The sequence below is a fragment of the Lepidochelys olivacea genome, assembly GCF_965140295.1.
Source record: "Lepidochelys olivacea isolate rLepOli2 genome assembly, chromosome: 15".
Taxonomy (NCBI): domain Eukaryota; kingdom Metazoa; phylum Chordata; order Testudines; family Cheloniidae; genus Lepidochelys; species Lepidochelys olivacea.
Genome location: NC_140425.1, coordinates 8,099,584 through 8,122,550, shown reverse-complemented (window position 1 = coordinate 8,122,550; position 22,967 = coordinate 8,099,584). Strand labels below are relative to the sequence as shown.

The following is a 22,967-nucleotide window of genomic DNA, read 5'->3' as shown; positions in this document are numbered from 1 at the left end:
TACCGGTCATTGAAAGTCAATGGGAATTAGTCACCAAACTGCCCTATGCACTTTTGAAAAAAAAAAAAAAAATCTCACCCTTAAATAAATAGAAAAATAAAAATACTTCAGCACTACAAAAAAATAAGTCCTTCATAAAACACTAATGACTCTTCCCAGGCCCACTGTGAGGTAGGTATAATACAGATTTTACTGATGAGAAAACTGAAGCACAGAGAGGTTAAAGTGACTTATCCTAGGTCAAAGAAGGAATCTGTGGCAGAACTGAGGTTGGCACTCCTAAATTCTGGTTCCCGGTCCTTTGCTCAAGCCATGATTTATCTCCAAATGAAGCAGCTGAAGCACCACTACTGGAGCTATTTAAGAGGAGATCAGTGGCACAAGAAGGCATGTTGTAGGAGAATATACTGCATGGTATGTAGGAAGTTTAAGGTTCTGCTGTCAGAGATCCCTTAAATTACCAGGTCAAACGCAACCACCTTGTCTGCCCTCACTTCTTCCCCATTACTTTAGTCACAGTCATCAATTTCCACATAATCTGTGTGCTGAGTCTGCAATGTCATCTTCTAAATCTCTCACTGCCATTTGGAGGATCAATACCTTCGTTTCCTGGTAAGGTTTCTAAGTCTTCCACAAAACTAACGTTTAGTATCCATTTACTTTCAAAGCCAGCAAAGTCAAAGACCTCCTTGACAGGGAATCTGTTTCCTCAATGAACAGAGTATTAACACAAGCACAGATAGTTTGCTGGAGATTATAGTATTTCCAAAAGAGCCAAGAAGCTGTTGCCTACTCGTTCCCACTAGGAACATCAGAGGATGTGGTGCAATTTCACACCTGGGGAACTCTTATCCAGTGGCTGAACTACAAGTTACATTATTAAATAAGGATATTTTCGAAAGAGACACTAGCTGTCCAGATATGGTATCCCTGCTAAGTATGAGGGGGAAATCCTTTTTCTTTCACTGATGACACAAATATGTTCTTGAACCAGAATTTATACAAGGAAATTTGTGTTCCTTCAAGCTTTATGCTGATTATAGGAGTCAGCAAGTGGATATTCACATCCCTGAATGCTTGTGTATTTCAGCAGAACTATGTCAATCATTCCTCGGCTAGATTCTAGCCCAGTGTTTTGGACACGTGCCTACAAGTGGCAACGTAGTTAGACTATTCAAAATGAACTGGTTTATTGTACATGATGTGCCCTTCCATAATTATACGCTAAAAACGTTCTGAATTATTTGAACAGAGCATCAGCGAACGGCACGTCTGACAACTTTGCTGAAAGCCTCATTACATTCTCTTAATTCCTTGATGGGATTTTTCTAATATTAAGACCAGACAGTACTTGATAAAAAGAACTCCTTTATTTCCATATTCTTATGGAAGGGTAGCACCTTCTCCAATACTTTGAGGCCTGCGATGAACACTCATGAAGTGCGTACTGCAGCACAGCTTCTTATGAATCCAAAGTTCCTCGGTTATAATCTTCATGCAGGAGGGTTGTGCACCACAGTGAAGTATCTGTAGCTTCCTCCTTGGCAGGTCTTATGCCATAAATTTCAGGGTGGCCCAGAACATATTTAGAAGTGAGCTTGGGTAATAATTCTCTATTTTCCACCCATTACAAATGAACAGAATGGCTCAGGCTTTCTAAAGTTTCCTTTGATTCACCTTTAAGTAGAGCCCAAGTTTAGAAAGGCTCAGCAAAGATGTGAGTGTTTTTGCAAAATTACATTTGTCTGAAGACAGGAAGCTTCATCCAAAACCTAGAGTGGCAGCTGACATGTCTACTAGAATTTATTTTTGCCTCAGTAGCAATCAGTGTTTTTCTTGTTCAAACCAGAGTATAAAAATGACTTTTCCTATTTGCTATAAATCGACCAGTGTGGAAGTACTGTGGTAACATAGTACAACATGGTTGCCTATATAACATAGGTACTGTATGTCCTGCTCTGAATGCACTGGACCTGCATTCCTAGTTGATGCAACAGGAATTTCCACACAGAAGAGTATATCTTGAACCTGAACTAAAATGGGGGTAAATCATATGTATGCACCATTTATTGCCTATAATTCCAAGCTGCTCAAGAGAGATGCTGTTTAATACTTGCAAGGCTTTACATGTGGCTTTTATATAAAAAAAGCTCTCTCAGATTTTGAGATATGATGGAAGAATATTTTTAAAATTAAGATAATATTGAGCTCTTATATAGCACTTTTCATCAGTAGATCTCAAAATGCTTTACAAAGGAGAGCAGTATCATTATCCCCATTTAACAAATGGAGAAACTGAGGCACAGAGTAGTGAAGTTACTTGCCCGATTTCACCCACTAGGACAGTGGCAGAAGCAAGAATAAAACCTATATCTTCTGAGCCCCAGTCCACTGTTCTTTCCACTAGGCCAGCAAAGTGTTTAAAACAGGGAACTAAAAGTCAGGAGGTCCTGGGCTATTTTTTCCCCACCACTGTTAGTGACTGACTGTGTATCTTTGAATAAGGTCACTTAATTCCCGTGTCTTAGTTTTCCCCACAGTAAAATGAGGGTAACAACACTCATTTAACTCACAAAGGGGTTGTGAAGCTTAATTAGCATTTATTCAGCGCTTTGAGTTCCTCAAATAAGATGCGCTAGGAAAGGGCAACATAATTTCTTTAAGCAACAGACTCAAGTGATGACAGCACTTTTCTCCCTCTCAGTCTCCTTTGACTGCTGGAGTTTTGAAGAACTTACTATCAAGCCTCGCAATTCTTTTTGTTCAGACTGCTGTCTGCATTGTGGGAAAACCTCACTACTGTATCCATTAGGATCAAAATTCTAGTCAGCTTTGCAAACTTCTGACAATCTGGTGAGGCAGAAAAGTGATAGCATCCTGGAAGACATGATACTTCAGTACAATATAAAACCCTGCCTTCCTTAATCGCAGTCATTATAAACCTTTTATGTACTCCTCACAGAAGGGTTTTCCTGTATTCAGTGTTTAAAGAATTAAATAGACCAGGAGATAATTTGTCTTTAAATTCTTATTTGAAAAAGGAAATCTAGCTTCTGTCTCCTCATTTAATTTTCTTAATAATTAAGAAAGGGTCCCTCCTGCCCACCCCTCCTGCAACAATTTTAAGAAATACACCCCTGTATTTAAGTTACGATTTTTGCTTTGTACCATGGTTTTGAGAAAACTGGCATGTAGCTACTTACAAAATATTGCAGTCTACTTTTTACGGACTATCAACACTACCAAAAAATCCCCCACGTCTGAAGGCCCAGGTACAACGGAGTTAAACAAGGGCCTAAAACAGATAAACCATGGTTCTGTGTTGTAAAGTAGATGGCACCTGTGTTGCACCTACATACTTGAATTATGCTACAACATTGGGACAGATCAGAACTATAACAAGGTTTAACCCATACTCCCAAACCATGGAGATATCCCATCTACACAGTAAAACTGAAGTGTTGTAACAAGGATTCTCAACCTACAGGTTATGGCTAGGTGCCAGAAGGTTGCAACCACCCTGCTCTATCCATACAGTTAGAGCAGGGGTTCTCAAACTGGGGGTCAGGACCCCTCAGGGGGTCACAAGGTTATTACATGCAGGGGGTCATGAGCTGTAAGCCTCCACCCCAAACCCTGCTTTGCCTCCAGCATTTATAATGGTGTTAAATATATAAAAAAGTATTTTTAATTTATTGGGGGTGGTGTCATAAATATAAAGGGAAGGGTAAACACCTTTAAAATCCCTCCTGGCTAGAGGAAAAACCCTTTCACCTGTAAAGTGTTAAGAAGCTAGGATAACCTCGCTGACACATGACCAAAATGACCAATGAGGAGAGAAGATACTTTCAAAGCCTGGGGGGAGAAACAAAGGTTCACTCTGTGTGTTGTTTTTGCCAGGAACAGAAAAGGAATGGAGTCTTAGAACTTAGTAAGTAATCTAGCTAGATATGCGTTAGATTCTGTTTTGTTTAAATGGCTGATAAAATAAGCTGTGCTGAATGGAATGTATATTCCTGTTTGTATTTTTTTTTTGGTAACTTAAGGTTTTGCCTAGAGGGATTCTCTATGTTTTGGATCTGATTACCCAGTAAGGTATTTACCATCCTGATTTTACAGGAGGTGATTCTTTTACTTTTTATTCAATTAAAACTCTTCTTTTAAGAACCTGATTGCTTTTTCATTGTTCTTAAGATCCAAGGGTTTGGGTGTGTGTTCACTGATGCAAATTGGTGAGGATTTTTATCAAACCTTCCACAGGAAAGGGGGTGTAGGGTTTGGGAGGATTCTGGGGGGAAAGACGTTTCCAAACGGGCTCTTTCCCTGTTATATATTTGTTAGACGCTTGGTGGTGGCAGCAATAAAGTCCAAGGGCAAAAGGTAAAATAGTTTGTACCTTGGGAAAGTTTTAACCTAAGCTGGTAAAAATAAGCTTAGGGGGTTTTTCATGCAGGTCCCCTCATCTGTACCCTAGAGTTCAGAGTGGGGAAGGAACCTTGACAGGGGGGGTCACACTAAGAGGCTTGCTATGTGAAAGGGGTCATCAGTACAAAAATTTGAGAACCACTGAGTTAGTGGGAACGTCCAGGACTACTGTCTACATTGTATGGGACAGTCCCAATTTAGAAGAGGCTGAGAACCACTGTTTTGAAAGACAAACTATAAAGTAATTGAGCCCCCCAACATGGTTGTATTTACACTACAGACAGGCCCTTAGAAATCTGAGATCAGAATCAATGACAAGTAGGCCCTGTCATGCAATTCCTCAGAATTCTATTAGTTTTGCTAAAGTTGCTAGAACTAAATTCACTCATGGAGGTGGACAGAGACTGAAAAGAAAGCAGGGAGCAGAAAACAAGGAGGGAAACAAAAGACCTCTTTCCTTTTTTTGGTCCTCTTTCCCTGTGAATAGTGATTGCTTCTACTCACAGCTTTCCCCAAGCATCCATAAAGTGAAACAGACATATCTAGTCAACTTTAGAGTTATCAACAGGGTTCTGAAGAACAGCTGTGAAACTAACTAGTGTTATTGATTTCACTGGCCTACTCACTGGAAAAAGCTGAGCAGCAGCAAAGGCAGGTACTAGAGTAGTCTGTAGACTCAGAGAAACCAGACTATATCATATTTCACAATTCTCTTTGCAGTCATAGGGGCTAGAATTTTTTTTTAATGAAAACCAAATTTTCTGCAGTAAATGATGATGTAAGTCCCTTCCCTCATCAAGTTAAGCTTCCCACTTGCCAGGGTTAAACAGACTTTTCAAGCCCTTCATGGACTTTATGCCTTAGGTCTTGATCCTATAAGCGATAGTGCGCAGACTCTGCAATCAGGATGTGGAGTCCAACTGACTTCATGGGATTCTGCATGGGTACAGAAGCCCATGCACATACTACAGATAGCAAGAATGGAGCATTAATGTTTGCTTTTAAAGCAAATTATGGATCAATTTTATCTATTTTTAATCAATTTAAAATAGTTTTTCTTTAATATAAAAAAATTGGTCTCATCTAAAGCACAACAGTATGAGCTCTCAGGAAGAGTGGGGGACCTGTAGGTTCCACAGAACTCATCCCTAAAGTTTTATACACTTAAAAATTAAATATGGGGTATCTTCATTTTTTTATTTAATATAAAATGCTTATTCTCAATTTTTTGCTTTGTTCCAGTATTATTGGTTTTAAACTAACACTAAGACCCACAGATACATACTTTCTTCTGCCAGAGAAAACAAAAAACAAACAAAAAAAAGGAGTCAGTCACAGGAAGGGATACAAACAAGCCAAAAGGCAGAAGCAGCATTATCTCCTCTATTTAAAAAAAATAAAAAAAAAACTCAACCCCTCTCCCCCGCAAAAAAAAACAAAACAAAAACAACCAGGGAAGTAAATTTAAGTGGCGACAACAGACCTGTGCAAAGCAGGAATGAAGCAAGATTTACAGAAAGAAAACTCAAGCAGCCTAGCCAAAGAAGAAATCTCAAAATGCACTCAGGAACAGAGGGTTAGAGTTCAGGAGAGTAAAGGAAGAGGAAATTAAGGGAACAGATGTGACTGCAAGCCAGGGACTAAAAAATTGTTACAGCTTAGAATACTGGGTCCCCAGCTATGAGTACAATTATTTGGTCTGATTAATTTCTTTATTTGAACTGCAAGTAGAAGTAGAAGAGGCATCTCAAAACTTGTTCAGCCTCCTGGATTCATGTGGAAGTCAAAAGACATTTCTTTATTTAATGGGAATGATTGTTGAAATAAATTTGGTGATAGGAAATTTGAGAAAAAAGTTAGTCGTGATTAAGTATGTAGGAACAGGAGATGTCACCTCACAATGAAAGAGAGCTTAAAGATAGCAGGAAATTAAATACACAGTGATGACTTTGTGAGTTGTTTTTCTTTCTTCCTGTCATAAACCAATTAAGCTACCAAATAACTGTGGCTAATTGGGAGAGAGCTAATTTTTATTCAAAAATGTATTAGATGGTTAAGATAAGATGCTTCCTAAATCCTTTATTTAGGTTCCTTAGTGCATCAAGAGGTATCCATTTCCTGACTGGAACCAAAAGAGTGAAAAATAAAGACAGCAGCTACAGATGAGGACCTTATGTTCCTGGGCAAACGTCAAATGACATGATTGTAACTGCTTTGTGTCAGCCTGGTCCAATGGCATAGCACATCGTGTGAGTGCCAAGAAAAGGCATGACTCTGGAGCAGAGATATGGAAATGGAAACTTCATTTTATGGGCAAGAAAGTCCCAATTTATTACCTGAAAGTATCAAAGGCTGCATGACACACAGACTCATATAAAGCCAAATCTACTCCTTGATCACCCAAGACATTCACTAAAGTTCTGAGAGTTTTGAGTAAACAATAAAAAATTTCCTAATAGGTTTCTTTGAGGCTACTCCTAATACTGCGAGTGATTAATTTTTTTGGTAAGATTTCAGGTTCCAGAAGGAAGAATACAGAGCAACCGCTATGGATGGGGGAGAGGGGGGTGGGAGACCTACCCCTCAAACCACAATTACAGCAGCTAACTGAAAATAAACTGTGTGCTCCAAAGAAACATAAAGTGGTCTTACTTTCATTAGGCAGGTCCTCCCGATCCAGCTGCTCGTTGGGTGTTGAAGTGTTGCTTCCACTCTCATCCAAAGTGAGAATGAGGGGAACGTCATCATCCATTCTATTTCCTTTCAGGCTCCTCTTCCAAGAACTTTAAATAATGTCTTTTGTAGTTCACCTTTCAAAAACACTTTGTCAAAAATATTCCTCAGAAAGTCCTCCATCAGGTGCATCTTCTAGACTTAAAAATATGTAGAAAGATACACCCATTTCCAGGGGATCTCAGGCCAAAAAGAATCTATCAAGCTGTTTCCAAAGAGTGGTGCAGAACAGTAAATGCACTAACAACATAAGCTTATATCCAGCCACTGGCTATTAAAACAAAAAAACTTTATCTAACTTGAGCTACTTATCCGTAACCACAATACTCATGATCTTAGCTGCAATACTCATGATTTAATTTAGAGCAGAAGGAAAATAATTCTAGGTGAATCCCACAATGTTTATTAATAATAAAGAATAGGCAGGAGCTACATATATATAGTTAATATAACACTGTCACACATGGCTTCAAATCCAAAACTTTTCTGTTCTTCCATCTCAAAGCTCTGAACTCCAAGGGGGGAATGGGAAAACTGGAGTCCGATGAGTGTGCACGCACACTTTTCCTCTACTACAACACTTGTGAACTCCTAAGAAGAATCCAGAAGTTACCCTAAAAGTGCCTTACTAATGATGCCGCCCCTCAACGTTGTTACGGTTTGTTTCTTTTTTTGAGGCTGCGGGTAAGTCAGTGACGGCTGGGGCTGCGGGAGAGGAAAGGCCGGGTCAGCTCACACAAACAGTAACATGTTCCCAGGACAAAAAGTGCAAATGTGCATTTCCGGGTAGCTGTACAGCAGCACGGTACGGGGGGTGGGGTGTGCTACTTTGCACCTTGCCGAGGAGAGTCACAGGGATCACCTCCACCGAGCTGACTCCGCACCAGCCCCAGCAACTCCCTCGCGCCCTGCACGCGCCCTGCACGCGCCCTACAGGGCCCCCCCCCCCCGTCACACACACACACACACACACACACCTGGCGGGAGCCCCTCCTCAGCGACGCCCTCCCCGCGCGTCCCCGGCGACCCTTGTGCACTTTTCACGCCGCGCCCAGCCCAAGCGAGCCCCGCGCGTGGGAGCCAAGCTTCACGCCCCCGCCGCCCGGGGAGCCCCGAGCGTCAGCCGGCGAGTCCAGCGACAGAACCGAACCCGCCAAACTACCCCCAGCCGCTGCGACAACTCGCCTCACTCAGCCGCTGACTGAGAGCCGAGCCGAGCCCCGCCCACCGGCACCGCCCATTGGCCGCCACCCGTCAGGCTGCCTTCTGATAGCTCCCTCATCCCAGAGAGCCGCCAATCGCCCCTTGGCGCCCTCTCTGCCCCGCCCTTCAACTGTCGCGGTGCATGGAAGGGGATCCGGGTTTCTCCCTTTTTGTCCTCCCATTGGACGGAGGTCTCGCCCATCAAAGTAGAGGTGAGCGGTGATGTTTTTGATTGGTCAGAAGGCTAGGCACATACTGGAGACCCCGCCTTTCTCTGGAGAAGGAAGGGGCGGGACTAAGCGTGCCTAGCAAGGGCGGCGATTGGTTACGGAGGGGGGAGAGAATCCGTAAGGATCTGTCCCCACCTTCTGTGTTCGGGGTTAAAGGTTAGGGAATGGGTAACATAGCAACAGAGACACGCTGAAAACAGATGGGAAGGGAGGCGGCGGCGGCGGCAGCTTTGATGTGAGCAGAACCTCCCCCGGGAGATGGGGAGCCCGGCCCCCAACCGAAGCCTCTTATCCCCAGCCCGACCCCCCCAGAGACCGGGGAGCCTCCCCCCCGCTCCTTGAGGGACCCCCAGGAGGACAGGGAAGCCCTTTCACCCTTCTCCCGCTTCCCTCTCCAAAGAGACTGGGGAGCCCCTCGCCACAGTCTGATCCCACCCCCAGAGAGGCCAGCGCCCCCCCAAGAGAGACCCACACACAGCCCAACTTGGCCATGTGCTCAGAAAGTCAAGCCCCTGTTCAACCCACCTTCAGAGAGACCAGGGGAGCCTCTTTATCCAGACTCCGAGAGACTGAAGAGCTTCCCCCCATCTCCTAGAAACCAGGGATCCCCACCACCATCCCAGTCTCTTCTCAGGAGCTTTCCCTCCACCTTTCAGCACGGGGAACAAATAGCTCATCACTCTGTCTCAGTGCCACCGAGGCTTAACATACAGCTTCACCTCCAACACAGAGACAGGCTGTCTTAGGTGTAAGGATCCAATATCCTGAATGTGCTTTTAAACCTAGAGACAGCTCCACTATAATGTAACATTCTCAATTTTTACCAAATTATATTGTGTTGCTAATGCTGAAATCAAACTTTTTTTAAGATAAGTTTTGCAAAAGAAGAGCATGCAGTTGAAGCACTGGGGGGATCTAGATGTTGTTTGATTGAGATGTCCTCTGTGACTCTACCCATATAGAAGATTTTTGCTCCCTTTCACTTTAGAACCCTCAACTTGTAAGTATTTGGCTGAGAACATGGCAACAGAGGTAGCTACCATGCTTCAGTTGCCGTATGAGTCTACTGATTCAAGCAGCAAGTCCTCCGTGGGAAACAGTCAGACTCCAAAAAAGTCAGCGATCAAAACAAGCCCCCTAAAGCTCTTGGATCCAGGTCGTTCAAAACTTACCACTGTTGAGACGAAGAGGATCATATCTGTTTTGGATGAGACCATCTTTAAGATAGAACTGATCAGTCTGATCACTCACATTACTGAATTTCTGGATGGCTTAAGCACTATACTGGGATCTGAGCTCATGGATACCTTTAAGGAGCATGAGCAACTTTCAAACAACATGGAAGCGCTACTTACCCAGCTTCAAAGCAAAGGTCTCCTGAAGCAGGAAGATGGAAGAGGGGACCTTGTAGGAACTGAGGAACAAATCCACCATCTTCAATTGCATCAGCAAGCTGTAAAAAGCTCTATCAGAAATATTCTGAGACTCTTTCAGGCTGACCCGCTAGCTTCTCAAGCCGTGAGAGATGAGGCCTATGCTAGGGATTTATCAGCTGAAATGTTTATTAAAAACCTTTCAGCGTTCCGGGGATTCTTGTTTGAGAAACTCCTGACTAGTCCCTTAGAAGAACAAGAAAAGATTCAATTCATGGAAGAAATCTCCCTCCGGGATAAGAAAAACACTGAAACCATCGCAGCTTTAGAGACAGAACTTGCAGCGGCAATCCAGAGTCGAGACGATGAGGTACAGTGGTAGTAAGACTAAACATTTCAGGCTAGAGGGGAAGATCATTGAAGGAAAGGCAAGTAAACTAAAATATAATCTGTTGCCTCTCATAAAGTGGAAGTCGCTGAAATATTTCTTAAAACATTTTCTGAATTAGAAATAGATGTTACATTCTAAATATAATTAAAATGAATCACTGCATATTTAGATAGAGGCTTTCAAACATGGTTCTAGCATGTTTTGATGCCATCTTCATTGGCCAGCTCAATTGCGATTGAAGTTAAAGTGACAGTGAAGTCAAGCATGTTAGTCAATGTGTCTGAACCATTCCATAGCTAAAGGAAGGGCATTGTGCAAATCCATAAGGGAACCAGCGTGTGGCCTGCTGATATGTGGTCTATATCTTCTAATTGGCCACCGTGGCAAAGAAGGAGTCACAAAGGCCCCTCGTAGTCACGGCCATAATGTCAGCTCTCACTGAGAAGCACTAGCACCATTCCCTGTAACTGGATAGTGAAACAGTGACAGGCAGTTCTAAAAAACTGTTTTAAAAAATCCATTTTTAATACTGACTCCACATTCACTATTTAACATATTCATTACAGGCATTTTCTATGGCCTTCATCATAGTATCTCTCTACCTCATGAACATTAATGAACTAAGGCCCACATCCCCAAAGGTATTCAGGTGAAAGTAAACTGTACCGGCAGGAGGCAGCTTCCCCAACTGGCAATTTAAAAAGGCCCTGGGCTCCTGGCAGCGGCCGGAGCCCCGGGCCCTTTAAATCGCCGCCAGAGCCCCGGGGCTCCCAGCCACCACTACCACTACCATGGGGTTCCGGCGGTGATTTAAAGGGCCCGGGTCTCCCGGCTGTTGCTAACGCAGGCAGAGCCTGGGGCCCTTTAAATCACCGCCAGAGCCCCAGGGTAGCGGCAGCAGCCAGGAGACCCAGGGCTCTGGCGGTGATTTAAAGGGCCCAGGGATTTAAAGGCCTCGCCCCTTCTGCCCAATCCGCTGCCCATTCTGGTTGAGCTCCCCCCGCCAATCTTGCTCAGGACCCCAGTCCTGCGTACCGGTAAGTCCCTTAAGTTACTTTCACCCCTGGGTATTCCCCAAAATACCTACAAGAATCTGGCCCTAAGGCTCACAATCTTCTTCTGAGGCAGTATTGTTTCTTCATTTTACAGCTGTGGAAAATGAGGCTCAGATTACACTACAGGTTGGTGGGCAGAGCCAAGACAAGAACCCCGATCTCCTGACTTCCAGTCCATCGTTACCGTATACACAAACTATTCCTTCCTCCCTAATTATTTAACTAGTCATTTCCATTTTCATATGGGATATTGGTAGGGTTGCCAACTTTCTAATCGCACAAAACCAAAAGTCCCTGCCCCAGCCCTGCCCTGCCCACCCCTCCCCAGAGGCCCTGCCCCGCCCTCCCCAGAGGCCCTGCCCCCACCCCACCCCTTCTCCGAGGCCCCACCCCCACTCACTCCATCCCCCCTCCCTCCGTCGCTCGCTCTCCTCCACCCTCACTCACTTTCACTGGACTGGGGCAGGGAGTTGGGGTGCAGGAGGGGGTGAGGTCTCCAGCTGGGGGTGCAGGCTCCAGGGTAGGGCCAGAAATGTGGGGTTCAGGGTCCAGGAGGGGGCTCCGGGTTGGGGCAGGGGGTTGGAGTATGGGAGGGGGTGAGGGCTCCGGCTGGGGGTGCAGGCTGTGGGGTAGGGCCGGGGATGAGGGATTTGGGATGCAGGAGGGGGCTCCAGACTTGGAGCCGAGAGGTTCGGAGTGCAGGAGCGGGCTCAGGTTCCCAGCCAATTGATGCTGCAGACCCAGTGCTTGGGGTGGGGGCAGTGCACGGAGCTTCCCTGATCAGCCCTGCACCTAGGGGCCATAGGGACATGCCAGCTTCTTCTGGGAGACAGAGGGAGCCTGTCTTAGCCCCTCTGCACCACCAACCACTTTTAACAGCCTGGTCAGCGGTGCTGACCGGAGTCGCCAGAGTCCCGTTTTGACCGGGCATTCCGGTCAAAAACGGATGCCTGGCAACCCTAAGTACCAGTCTATCTTGTAGGCCTTGCATAAACAATGAAAGAAAACTGAAGTAAGGAAACAGATTAGCAATGGACAAAGCATAAGTTCACAAGTGGGCTTGTAAACAACATGTTTCAGAGTAGCAGCCGTGTTAGTCTGTATTCGCAAAAAGAAAAGGAGGACTTGTGGCACCTTAGAGACTAACCAATTTATTTGAGCATAAGCTTTCGATGAAGTGAGCTGTAGCTCACGAAAGCTTATGCTCAAATAAATTGGTTAGTCTCTAAGGTGCCACAAGTCCTCCTTTTCTTTTTGCGAATACAGACTAACACGGCTGTTACTCTGAAACCTGTCATTATGTTACAGCTGCAGCTTTGCTTACTAGCAGTTCTGGATCTGTACAGGGGCTGGTTACAAAAATTAGTAAGCCAATTATAAATCATGATGCAATGTCAAATGTAATGCACATTCGTTAGTTTGTTTTCAAATATGTGTATAATGTGATTTATTATTATGTGCTTTGAAGCTGTGGTAAACCTCCATACCTACCCCACTGCATTTGAGCTTGATCACTTCAGCGTAGTGTTGCTGTGTGTCAGTTAAAAAAAACCCTCAGTGATGAGTCCATATTTGAGTTAATTTCTTGGGAACCAAGTGGAAAGGGCCTCGGAGAAAAATCCCAACATTTCTACTAAACTTCTGGAACATATATGTATATTAGTTTGTTTTAATGCTGGGAGCAGTTTCCAAATTACTCCTTTCTGTCCAAAAGACTTCCACAGTGACTATTTAAAACCACAATCTAAATGTCCATTACTGCATTCCAATCAGTGGGTGACAACACACACACACACACACGTGCATGCCAACCAAAATCACTTCTCTTTCTGCTTGACTTTCCAAATATAAGGTAAATACACAAGCTCTGAGGAAGAACATTGAGCAGCTATTCTAGCCAGGCTGTTTGACATGAGGATGTTCATTATGCAGCACTCATGATTCTCATTGCTCAGAGAAGGGATTAATTAAAAAGTAATTTTAATCTCTTTCTCTTAAAATTAATTAAGAGTACAATAAAAATAGCAATACTCTTGTAGTCTTTAATTAGACCAAAACCAGTTAAGATCCAGCGTAATCTATTAATCCAGCATAATGATCTGACATCCAGTGTAATCTGTTAATAGAGCCTTGCAAAAGTATATCCAACCACTCATCTGGAGTGAGAAATATATTTGTGGGGTAAGTGATAGGTCAGATTTTTCATTATCATCATTGCAGGGAAGCATAGCTGAGTAGCTTTTGGGCTTGAATTGGTACATTTCTGTGATGATTTGATAGGGATCTATTATGAGTAGCACCTAGTTATTTTTCTTTTACAATTTAAGGCTACAATCCTGCAATCGGATCCACGTGCGCAGACCCTGCGTGCATTTAGAGCCCCATTAACTTCAGTGGGGCTCTGCACAAGCCACAAGGTCCACTGGAAATAGTCCAATTGAATGATTGGGGACAAAGTGTACTTAGCAAGGCAGTAGGTCAGGCAAGATAATCATCCTTTTTTTGCACTTGGGGGGTATCTACAGAGGAACTGAGGCATCAGGGGATGGGTTCTAATTTTCAAGCTCAGGTCAGGCATGCTGGTAATTCAATACACTCATGATTTTTAAGTGCAGTTTAGCAGTTTGCCCAGTGCTAGCAAGGAAATACATTTCACTTGTCTGTGATGTATTTTCGTCTGTTCTAGACAGCCAATAGGACTAGTTGCCCGGTCTGGCCACAGAACAGGCACAATAAGCCTGATCCCAAGCTCATTGAATTCAGTAGGAGTCTTTCCACTGACTTCAAAGGGCTTTGGATCATGTCCAGCATGGATAGCAGCTGTGCCAGCTTCCCTGTGATGCACAGCCAGTGTTCTTCAGTGCTGCCCATTCACTCCTTGGCCTGTCTGCTAAACTACCAACAAAAGAGTCAGTGAGGGTGGGGATTTCACTCAGCGCTTGTCTACACTAGAAGCACTACAGCGGCGCAGCTGCAGAACATCTGGTGAAGACACTCATTGCCAACCAGAGGGAACTCTCCAACTGGCAAAATAAATCCACCTCTGTGAGAGGTGGTAGTTATGCTTGTCCACACCAGCACTTAGGATGGTGTAATTTACATCGCTCAGGGGTGTGGATTGTTCACGCCCCTGAACAACGTAAGTTAGACTGTAGTAAGCTCTAGTGTAGACTGAGCCTCAGTATTGGCCTAACTCTGCTCCCTTTGAAGTCATTGGGAGTTGCACCAGTAATGATTTCAGAGTTCTGTGCAAATGCAATGTGCTCACTGTCACTGGAATGCAGTTACTTATTTTAGGACACTGGTGTCTTTGTAACTAAGCCTTAATTCTCCTGTAGGTTTGATCTGAAAACCCCTTGACCTACCCTGCAGTTCCTTATGGTGCTTCTTTTTCCTGGGTTTAGATTATGAAAAAGAATGCTGCAATCAAGGATCTCAAAAGCCACTTACTTCATCTGGAGAAGTACTCTGAAAGCCACATCCAACGCACCAAGCAGGAAGCAGAGAAACTCCAAAAAGGGGAGCTGCGAAGTTCCCAGGGAAAGTGTGCCAAGATACAGCAAGATATACATCAGCTAAGAGCACAGCTCAATGTTCTCATCATAGACAATAGAGACTCAGAGCTGGCTCTCAGAAAGGTACCAAGGGAGGGGAGTTCTAGAGAAGCAAGCAGACCTGTTAAAGTGCTGTGAGTTCTTCATATTGTCTGCTAACCTTAACCACTTAACTGCTAACAGACATTCCTGGCAGAATGTATCTGCTGTGCTGCTGAGCATATCAGCTATGATCTAACATACCACTGATTTCACTGGAAAGCAGCATCACAGCAACCCACCAGCAAAGGGTCTTATTCGTAGTCACCTATAGCTCCCACCAGACATGTACATACTGGATGCCAGCCTGCCTCTGAAAACACTTTCAATATATAGCACAGGTGAGATAGTGCTCTAGTAGGTTAATGAAGCAGTCAGAATTCATAGTCCCAAAATGTTCCTGCTGGAGAGTGGCAGAATTGTGCAGGAAAAATCTATAGCGTTAAAAAACGTCACCTTTTCTTTTCTAATCAGTTCTCAGTCCAAATGGGCAGAGACCAATTTGCAGGCAGAACACATCTACTTAAAGGATGTTTACGTTATATATCTTCTCTAGCTCTTTCAAAACACTGTACAGTCCAAGGTAGAATAAGGTTTTATAGTGTAGGGGCAGTGTCAAATGAAAGTTTACAAAGCAGTATGAAATCCAAGCAGCCCCATCCATTATTAGGCCTGCGTTGTCATCCAGCTCAAATTCACTGCAGGTCATTTCTCTGCTTTCTGTTAAAAGCTGCTCAGCTCAATCAATTATACATGCTGAGAGAGTAGGGGAAGACAAAGAACACACTTTCTCACCACTGAAGTCTCCTTTCCCTTCCTATGTGCTCTATTCTCCTATGACCAATGTTTTAATTGGATTGAGGAATTCATGTGTGAAGAACTTGGACCAGTCATAGGCCAGTCCACCTCACATGAAGGCAGGAGCTGGTCATCAGGGCCTGTCAAAAACCTGGCTCTTATCCCATCCATCAGAAGAGGTGGTGGTCAAATAGGGAACTGGGTCTCTCAACAGTGACTGGGTAAGCTTAACTGTGTGAAATTCTCTGCCCTGTAATATACAGGAGGTCAGACTAGATAATCTTCTGGCCTTAAAATCTGAGCGGTTCTACAGAGTGCAGGTACCATCAGCTTGAAGGAAACCGTTCAGTAACTCTCTAGGATTCCACCAAACAGTGAGGTTAAGTCATTTTTAGCTCATTTTCCAACAGTCCAAAATATTTCTGTATTTTAACCGCACCCATCATTATAGTCAGTATAGTCTCTCTGTGCTGCAACTGAATCCCAGCCATTTGCTGTAGACCAAGCATGCCCATATTCTATAGGTGAATGATGTCTGCTCTCCATTAGAGGCCCAGAGTCAAAGACATCTTGGACTGAAGAACCTTTCCAAAAGGAGCAGGCATCACAAGCATACTAGCTGCTGGGATTCAAATGAACAGCTCCTTTCATCCCAGCATACTGCATGTTATATTTCTATATTCAGCTGCCTGTAAATGTCATTTTTTCCTGTGTCATTTATTTTAGAAGAAATACAAAGTGGAGATGGAAATCGAGAACTGGATCCAGAAATATGATGCTGACATGGGAGAAAAACAGGTACTCTCAGTCGTCAAGATAGTTGGTTCTTCTTCGAGAGGGCTTGTCCATGTGGATCCCATGCAAGGGGTGCATGTGATGTACCCAGACAAGCCATTTCAAAGAAGAACCACAGTTACTATCAGGCAAGTAACCATTTTTCTGCCCTGCTTTTGTGTTCAGCTGCTCTCTGCTGTATAGGCATTGTTGAGAAGGGTCATGTCAGCTGCAAAATCCTATCCTGTTCTAGCACTGGATGATTGTTTCCTCAGTGTGTTGGATGGAATTGTTATGTTTGTTTCCTCAGCCCTACTGGCTCCACCTAGTGTACAAACCAAGTGCTCTTTCCACATCTCTACTAACTTGTTAGTCAAGTAGTTCAGAGTCTGGAGAGTGACAGCAAATCCATCGTCTATCTTCCATATTAAGCTTAACAGTCTTAGAATCACGTCCACACTGCCTAACTCCTCCCAGAATCCACTATTTCCTCTCATGTTCCTGGCATTTTAGTGGATGTTTGCTTCATTATCCAGATCAAGACAGGGTGCTTGGTTAACAGCAAAGCAAGGGCCTAAGGAGAGGGACCTGGAAAATTGTTGCTGATTGGCCTTAATAGTAGGTCCCTGCCTTGTCAACCTTGTAATCGGAAGCAGAAATGAGCTCAGAACATGATGGCTTGTGGCACCAAGCCCTGCTGGTTCCTGGCTGCTCATGAAGCCATCATCATGAGAGCAGAGGCAGAATTTGATAAATTGGGGTTGGTAGGTCTGACACACAAATGTTGCTGATTCCCCTTACCCTGTCATGCAAGCAGGCTATCTCCATACTGCTTATTTTCATCCCTACAGATGGGTTATAATGACAATAAACCACCATCATCCAGATGATTGTGTTTATACCATAGATAAAAAGTTGCTTAATAAGTTGAGAGTATTGTTGCCTGGCCTGCAAGGCAATGGATGGTAACAATTGGAACCATGCCTGCAGTTTTTAAAGAAGCTTAAAGGAATTGGGAACCCAGCTCCCACTGGAGTTGGGCACCTCCTTTTAGACCTCTTTGAAAATTCCATCCCAAGAGATGAAAAGAATAAGGGCTGCAAGTGACCCTGCACGCATTTATGATGGATGAAACAATCCCTATTCGTATAGGGTCTGTAAAGCTCTTTGGAACCCTTCTGGAAAAATGCTACCTATACTAAATGTAGGGTGATATTATGAAAGTCATTTATAAGTCTGGTGTTTGCTGTCCTACCAGACTGAGTATGAGGAAGTCGATGCTGTCTATACTGAAGAGAAGGCCCAGCTTGCTGAGCTGAAGAAGAAGTATGCTGTGCTTGAACAAGAGTATTCCCAGATCAAGGAGGAGAGGAGGCTATCCCAAGAGAAGAAGGAAAGAGCTGAGAGGGAACTGGCTATCATGGTCCGTGCTGCCATCCACATTCAGGCCTTCTGGAAGGGCTACTTGGTCAGGTCACTGTTAAAGTCAAAGAGAAAGAAGAAGGGAAAAGGCAAGAAGAGCAAGAAATAAATTAGTTCCATCCTTTCCCCTTGCTCTCTCTTCCCAGCATTGTAGACATTTCTCTTTGGACCTCAGCTATCTAGGGTGTCTTCACTTCAACCAGACAAACAACCTCTCCAGGATGTCTATGGTTTGTATATACACAAATCTGGCATGTAAAAATGATTCTGTCATAAATAAATGTCAGCCAACATGTTAGACTTCCAGGTGGGATATTTTAATTGCTTTTGGTCTGAATTTAAGAGAAGAAGGATGATCTTGTAGTTAAGGCACTGGACTGGGAGCTGGGACTCCTGGGTTCCATCCCCAGCTCTACCACACATGCACTGTGCAACCTTGTACAAGTCACTTAGGGCCCACTCCAGTTCCTCCTGAGGTTAATGGCAAAATTCTCACTGACCCCAGCACCACTCCCAGTACAGACCCCAGCAATGGTCCCATGTGACATATCCAAAGTACAATCTAGACTAGGTAGTAGCTGTGTCACCTCTGCCCTCTAACTTGTGGTGTCCTTTAGCTCTGGTCTACACTGGGGGTGGGGGGGAAATCGATCTAAGTTACGCAACTTCAGCTACTTGAATAACATAGCTGAAGTCGACGTACTTAGACCTACTCACCGGGATGTCTTCACTACGGTGAGTCGACTGCTGCTGCTCCCCAGTCAACTCTGCCTTTGCCTCTTGCGGCGCTGGAGTACAGGAGTTGACGGGAGAGCAGTCGGGGGTCGATTTATTGCGTCTAGACTAGATGCGATAAATCGATCCCCGCTGGATCAATCGCTACCTGCCGATCCGGCGGGTCGTGTTACACTGCTTTGCTATTGTTGCCTGCACTCCTGGATTGCTCACACACCCCTTCTAGCATGTAAGTCACTCCCAGCTATGTGTGTGTGCAATTGCAGCCTGCCAGTCACACTCAGGCTTTCACTAGCCAGAATTGCACTGCAGGGTGACCCCAGCATGCTCCCAGTCTCAGACTTTGCCCAGAACTGTACGTCTTATACTGCCCAGCCCTCGCCTGGACAATACAAGCTCCTATAAAGTCTGTCATTTTATTAACAGAAATTGTATGCACAAATCTTGTTACCACAGGTGGAATTCTCCAAGCACACTGATTTAGGATAAACCAGTAAAACAAGTTTATTAACTATAAAGAGAGATTTTAAGTGAACACAAGTAATGCGGCATAAAAGTCAGGAATGGTTACAAGAAAAAGAGGAAGTTACTCACTTTCTGCAGTAATGATGGCTCTGCGAGATGAGTGTCCCTCTGGGTAGGTGTATCTGCACCCCTGCACCTCTACTGGGAGATTTTAGTCTCCGTTCAGCCCCCACGTGCACCCTCGCTCCCTTGTAGTTTGTCTCAAGGCTATCTAGCGCAGGGGCTGTCAACCTTTTTCTTTCTGAGGCACCCCCCAACATGCTGTTAAAATCTCCATGGCCCAGCCAGGTGAGGAGGGAGACTCAGGGCTCTATGTCGGGGAGGGGGGGACCCTTGGGCATAGGAGTAGTTTGACTTCTATTTCGGGGGGAGCAGAGGCCAGTGGAGCCCAGGCCAGCTCCTGTTAGGGTTCCCTCTCCACTTTGAACTTTGGGATACAGATCTGGGGACCCACATGAAAGACCCCCCTGAGCTTATTTTGACCAGCTTAGGTTAAAAACTTTCCCAAGGCACAAATCCATCCTTGTTTTTGGATGGGTACTGCTGCCACCACCAAGTGAGTTAGACAAAGATTTAGGAAAAGGACCACTTGGAGTTTTTGTTTCCCTAAAATATCCCCCCAAGCCCCTTCAGCCCCTTTCCTGGGGAGGCTTGAGACTAATTTACCAACCAAATAGGTAAACCAGGTGAGCACAGACCAGACCCTTGGGTTTTTAGGACACTAAAAACCAATTAGATTTTTAAAAAACAGAACTTTATTATAAAGAAAAAGAAGTAAAAAAGCACGTTTGTAAAATTAGAATGGAAGGTAACTTTACAGGGTAATTAGATTTAAAACACAGAGGATTTCCCTCTTGGCAAAACTTTAAAGTTACAAAAAACAGGGATAAATGTCCCTTTTAGCACAGGGAAAATTTACAAGCTAAAACAAATGATAATTTAACACTTTTTTTTTTATTACTTACAATTTGTAATTTTAGATGCTTAGTTTAGGTATGGCTTTAGGAGATGTATTTTTCCTGCCCTGGTTCCTCACTGAGAGAGAACACAGAGAAACACAAAACAAAAACCTTCCCCCACAGATTGGAAAGTATCTTCTCCCCTTATTGGTTTTTTTGGTTAGGTGCCAACCAGGTTATTTAAGCTTCTTAACCCCTTTAGAGGTAAAGGAGGGATTTTATGCTACCCTTAGCTGTATGTTTTTGACACGCCCCCCCAAATCATAAACAGTGCTGGACAGCCTGCTCCACACTGGCTGTGATTTCTTTCTGGAGCTTTAGGAGAAAACAGAATTAATAAAACACATGCACCTTTAGATATACTACTGATTATATAAAAACTAACAATATTTTTTACATTTTAAGGACGATTTTAACCAGTTGATTCCGAGAAACTTTTACGGGAGAGGGCATTAAGCCACTTTGTTAGAAGCTTCTGAAATGTGTTGTATTTTAAAATTAAAATTTTGAAGAGCTAAACTCCACCAAAGAAGTTTTTTGTTATTGTTCTTGACGGTACGAAGCCACTTTAGCACAGCATGGTCGGTTTGTAGGTGGAAATGCCATCCCCAAACGTATGGGCATAGCTTTTTTAGCACATACACAATGGCGTAGCATTTCTTTTTGCTGATTGACCAGTGGCTTTTCCTCTTAGACAGTTTTTTTTGCTGAGAAACACAGCAGGATGGAATTCTTGATTCGGTCCTTTCTGCATTAAAACTGCTTCCATACCATGCTCGGACGCATTTGTGGTTACTAGGAAGGGTTTGTTAAAGTCTGGGGCCCTTAGCACTGGGTCAGACATGAGTGTTGCTTTAAGCTGGTTAAAGGCCTTCTGACACTGTTTAGTCCACTGCACTGCATTTGGCTGTTTTTGGTTTTTTTTGGTTAGGTTTGTCAGTGGGGTGGTGATTTGGCTGTAGTGCGGTACAAATCACCTGTAATATTTGGCCAAGCCTAAGAAGGATTGGACCCGTTTCTTTGACTTTGGGACAAGCCACTTTTGGATAGCATTTACTTTGGTCTGTAGGGGGATAGATAGTTTTTTGACCCACCTGGTGTTCAAGATAAGTTACTTTGTTTAGGCCTATTTGGCACTTTTTAGCCTTAACAGTTAGTCCTGCCTTCCTTGTGCACTTAAAGACTTTTTTTAGATGCTTCAGGTGTTTTGTCCATGAATTACAAAAGATGGCCACATCATTAAGGTAGGCAACTGCAGATTTTTCCAATTCCACTAGGAGACTATTTACCAGTTTTTGGAAAGTGGAGGGTGCATTTTGCAGCCCAAAAGGGAGCACATTAAATTTATACAGCCCTACATGGGTGAGGAAGGCTGACCTTATCTTGGCAGATTTATTCAGCAGTACTTGCCAGTACCCCTTGGTTAAGTTTAAGGTAGAGATGAACTGGGCACGTCCCAGTTTCTCCAATAGCTCATCTGTGCGTGGCATTGGATAGTTGTTTGGGTGAGTTACATCATTCAGCTTACAGTAGTCCACACAAAAGCGTATCTCTCCATTTGGTTGGTAACTAGAACCACTGGAGATGCCCATGCACTGTTAGAGGGGAGGATTACACCCAGCTGTAGCATGTCATGGATCTCCAGTTCTATAGCAGTTTTGGCTTGAGGAGACACCCAGTAAGGTTTGGCTCTAATTGGGCAAGCATTACCTGTGTCAATGGAGTGGTATGCCTATTTGGTCCGTTCTGGGGTGGCTGAGAACATCGGCGCGAAGCTAGTGCACAGCTTCATGATTTGCTGTTGCTGCATACGTTCAAGGGTTATGGAGAGGTTTACCTCTTCCACGCCACCATTACTATTTTCTTTGTAGTAGACACCTTCAGGCCACTCAGCGTCATCTCCTCCCTTGGCTGTACACTAACAAATTCTCTGGAATAAAAGGGCTTTAGAGAATTAACATGGTACACTTTAGGCTTTAGGTTTGAGGTGGGGGATGCTATGAGATAGTTAACAGCTTCCGGGTGCTCTTGGACCGTGAATGGCCCTTCCCATGACGCTTCCATTTTATGGGCCTGGAGTGCCTTCAAGACCATGACCTAGTTCCCTACTTTGACGGAATGCTTTCTGGCATGTTTATCATACCAGGCTTTTTGCTCTTTTTGAACATTTTTTAGGTTTTCTTTAGCAAGAATTAAAGAGGTTTGGAGGGTGTTTTGTAGGTTGTTTACAAAGTCCAGAATGTTAGTTCCTGGAGAAGGCGTAAACCCCTCACATTGCTGTTTCACCAACTGTAATGGCCCCTTAACCTCGTGGCCATACACAAGTTCAAACGGTGAAAACCCTAAACTGGGATGTGGTACAGCTTTGTAGGCAAAGAGCAACTGCTGCAACACTAGGTCCCAATTATTGGAGTGCTTATTTACAAATTTATGTATCATGGCCCCCGAAGTTTCATTAAACTTCTTCACCAGGCCATTTATTTCATGGTGGTAAGGGGTGGCAACCAAGTGGTTCACCCCATGAGCTTCCCACAGGCTTTTTATGGTCCCTGCCAGGAAATTAGTTTCCGAATTTGTAAGGATGTCAGAGGGCCAACCTACCCTGGCAAAAATGTCTGTTAATGCCTGGCACACACTTTTAGCCCTGGTGTTGCTTAGAGCTACTGCTTCCGGCCATCGGGTGGCAAAATCCATGAAAGTCAGTATGTACTGCTTTCCTCTGGGTGTCTTTTTTGGAAAAGGACCCAAAAT

The 22,967-nt window shown here is 44.0% G+C and overlaps 2 protein-coding genes across 4 annotated transcripts in view; one reads left to right on the top strand and one right to left on the bottom strand.

Annotated features, from left to right (window-relative positions):
- The window catches only part of TPCN1 (two pore segment channel 1), a 69,775-nt gene extending 61,367 nt beyond the window's left edge, over positions 1 to 8,408 (bottom strand). Inside the window, exons 1-2 of one of the 2 annotated variants that reach the window (XM_084649579.1) lie at positions 8,344 to 8,408; positions 7,078 to 7,863 (exon numbers count right to left, since the gene is read on the bottom strand). In XM_084649579.1, coding sequence (XP_084505705.1) covers positions 7,078 to 7,177 — 100 coding nt within the window. In that variant the 5' untranslated portion in view covers positions 7,178 to 7,863; positions 8,344 to 8,408. The other variant, XM_084649578.1, reaches the window with a different exon arrangement.
- A 257-nt stretch (positions 8,409 to 8,665) lies between these two features.
- DRC10 (dynein regulatory complex subunit 10) lies at positions 8,666 to 18,301 on the top strand. Of its 2 annotated transcripts, none has more exons than XM_084649576.1 (5): positions 8,666 to 8,826; positions 9,580 to 10,334; positions 14,815 to 15,048; positions 16,528 to 16,599; positions 17,834 to 18,301. In XM_084649576.1, exons 2-5 carry the CDS (start codon positions 9,612 to 9,614, stop codon positions 18,104 to 18,106), a joined length of 1,302 nt encoding a protein of 433 aa, XP_084505702.1. In that variant the 5' UTR covers positions 8,666 to 8,826; positions 9,580 to 9,611; the 3' UTR covers positions 18,107 to 18,301. The 2 variants fall into 2 exon arrangements, with proteins under 2 accessions (XP_084505702.1, XP_084505703.1); XM_084649577.1 differs by having other exon boundaries at positions 14,815 to 15,098; positions 17,834 to 18,041.
- The last annotated feature ends 4,666 nt before the right edge of the window (positions 18,302 to 22,967 follow it).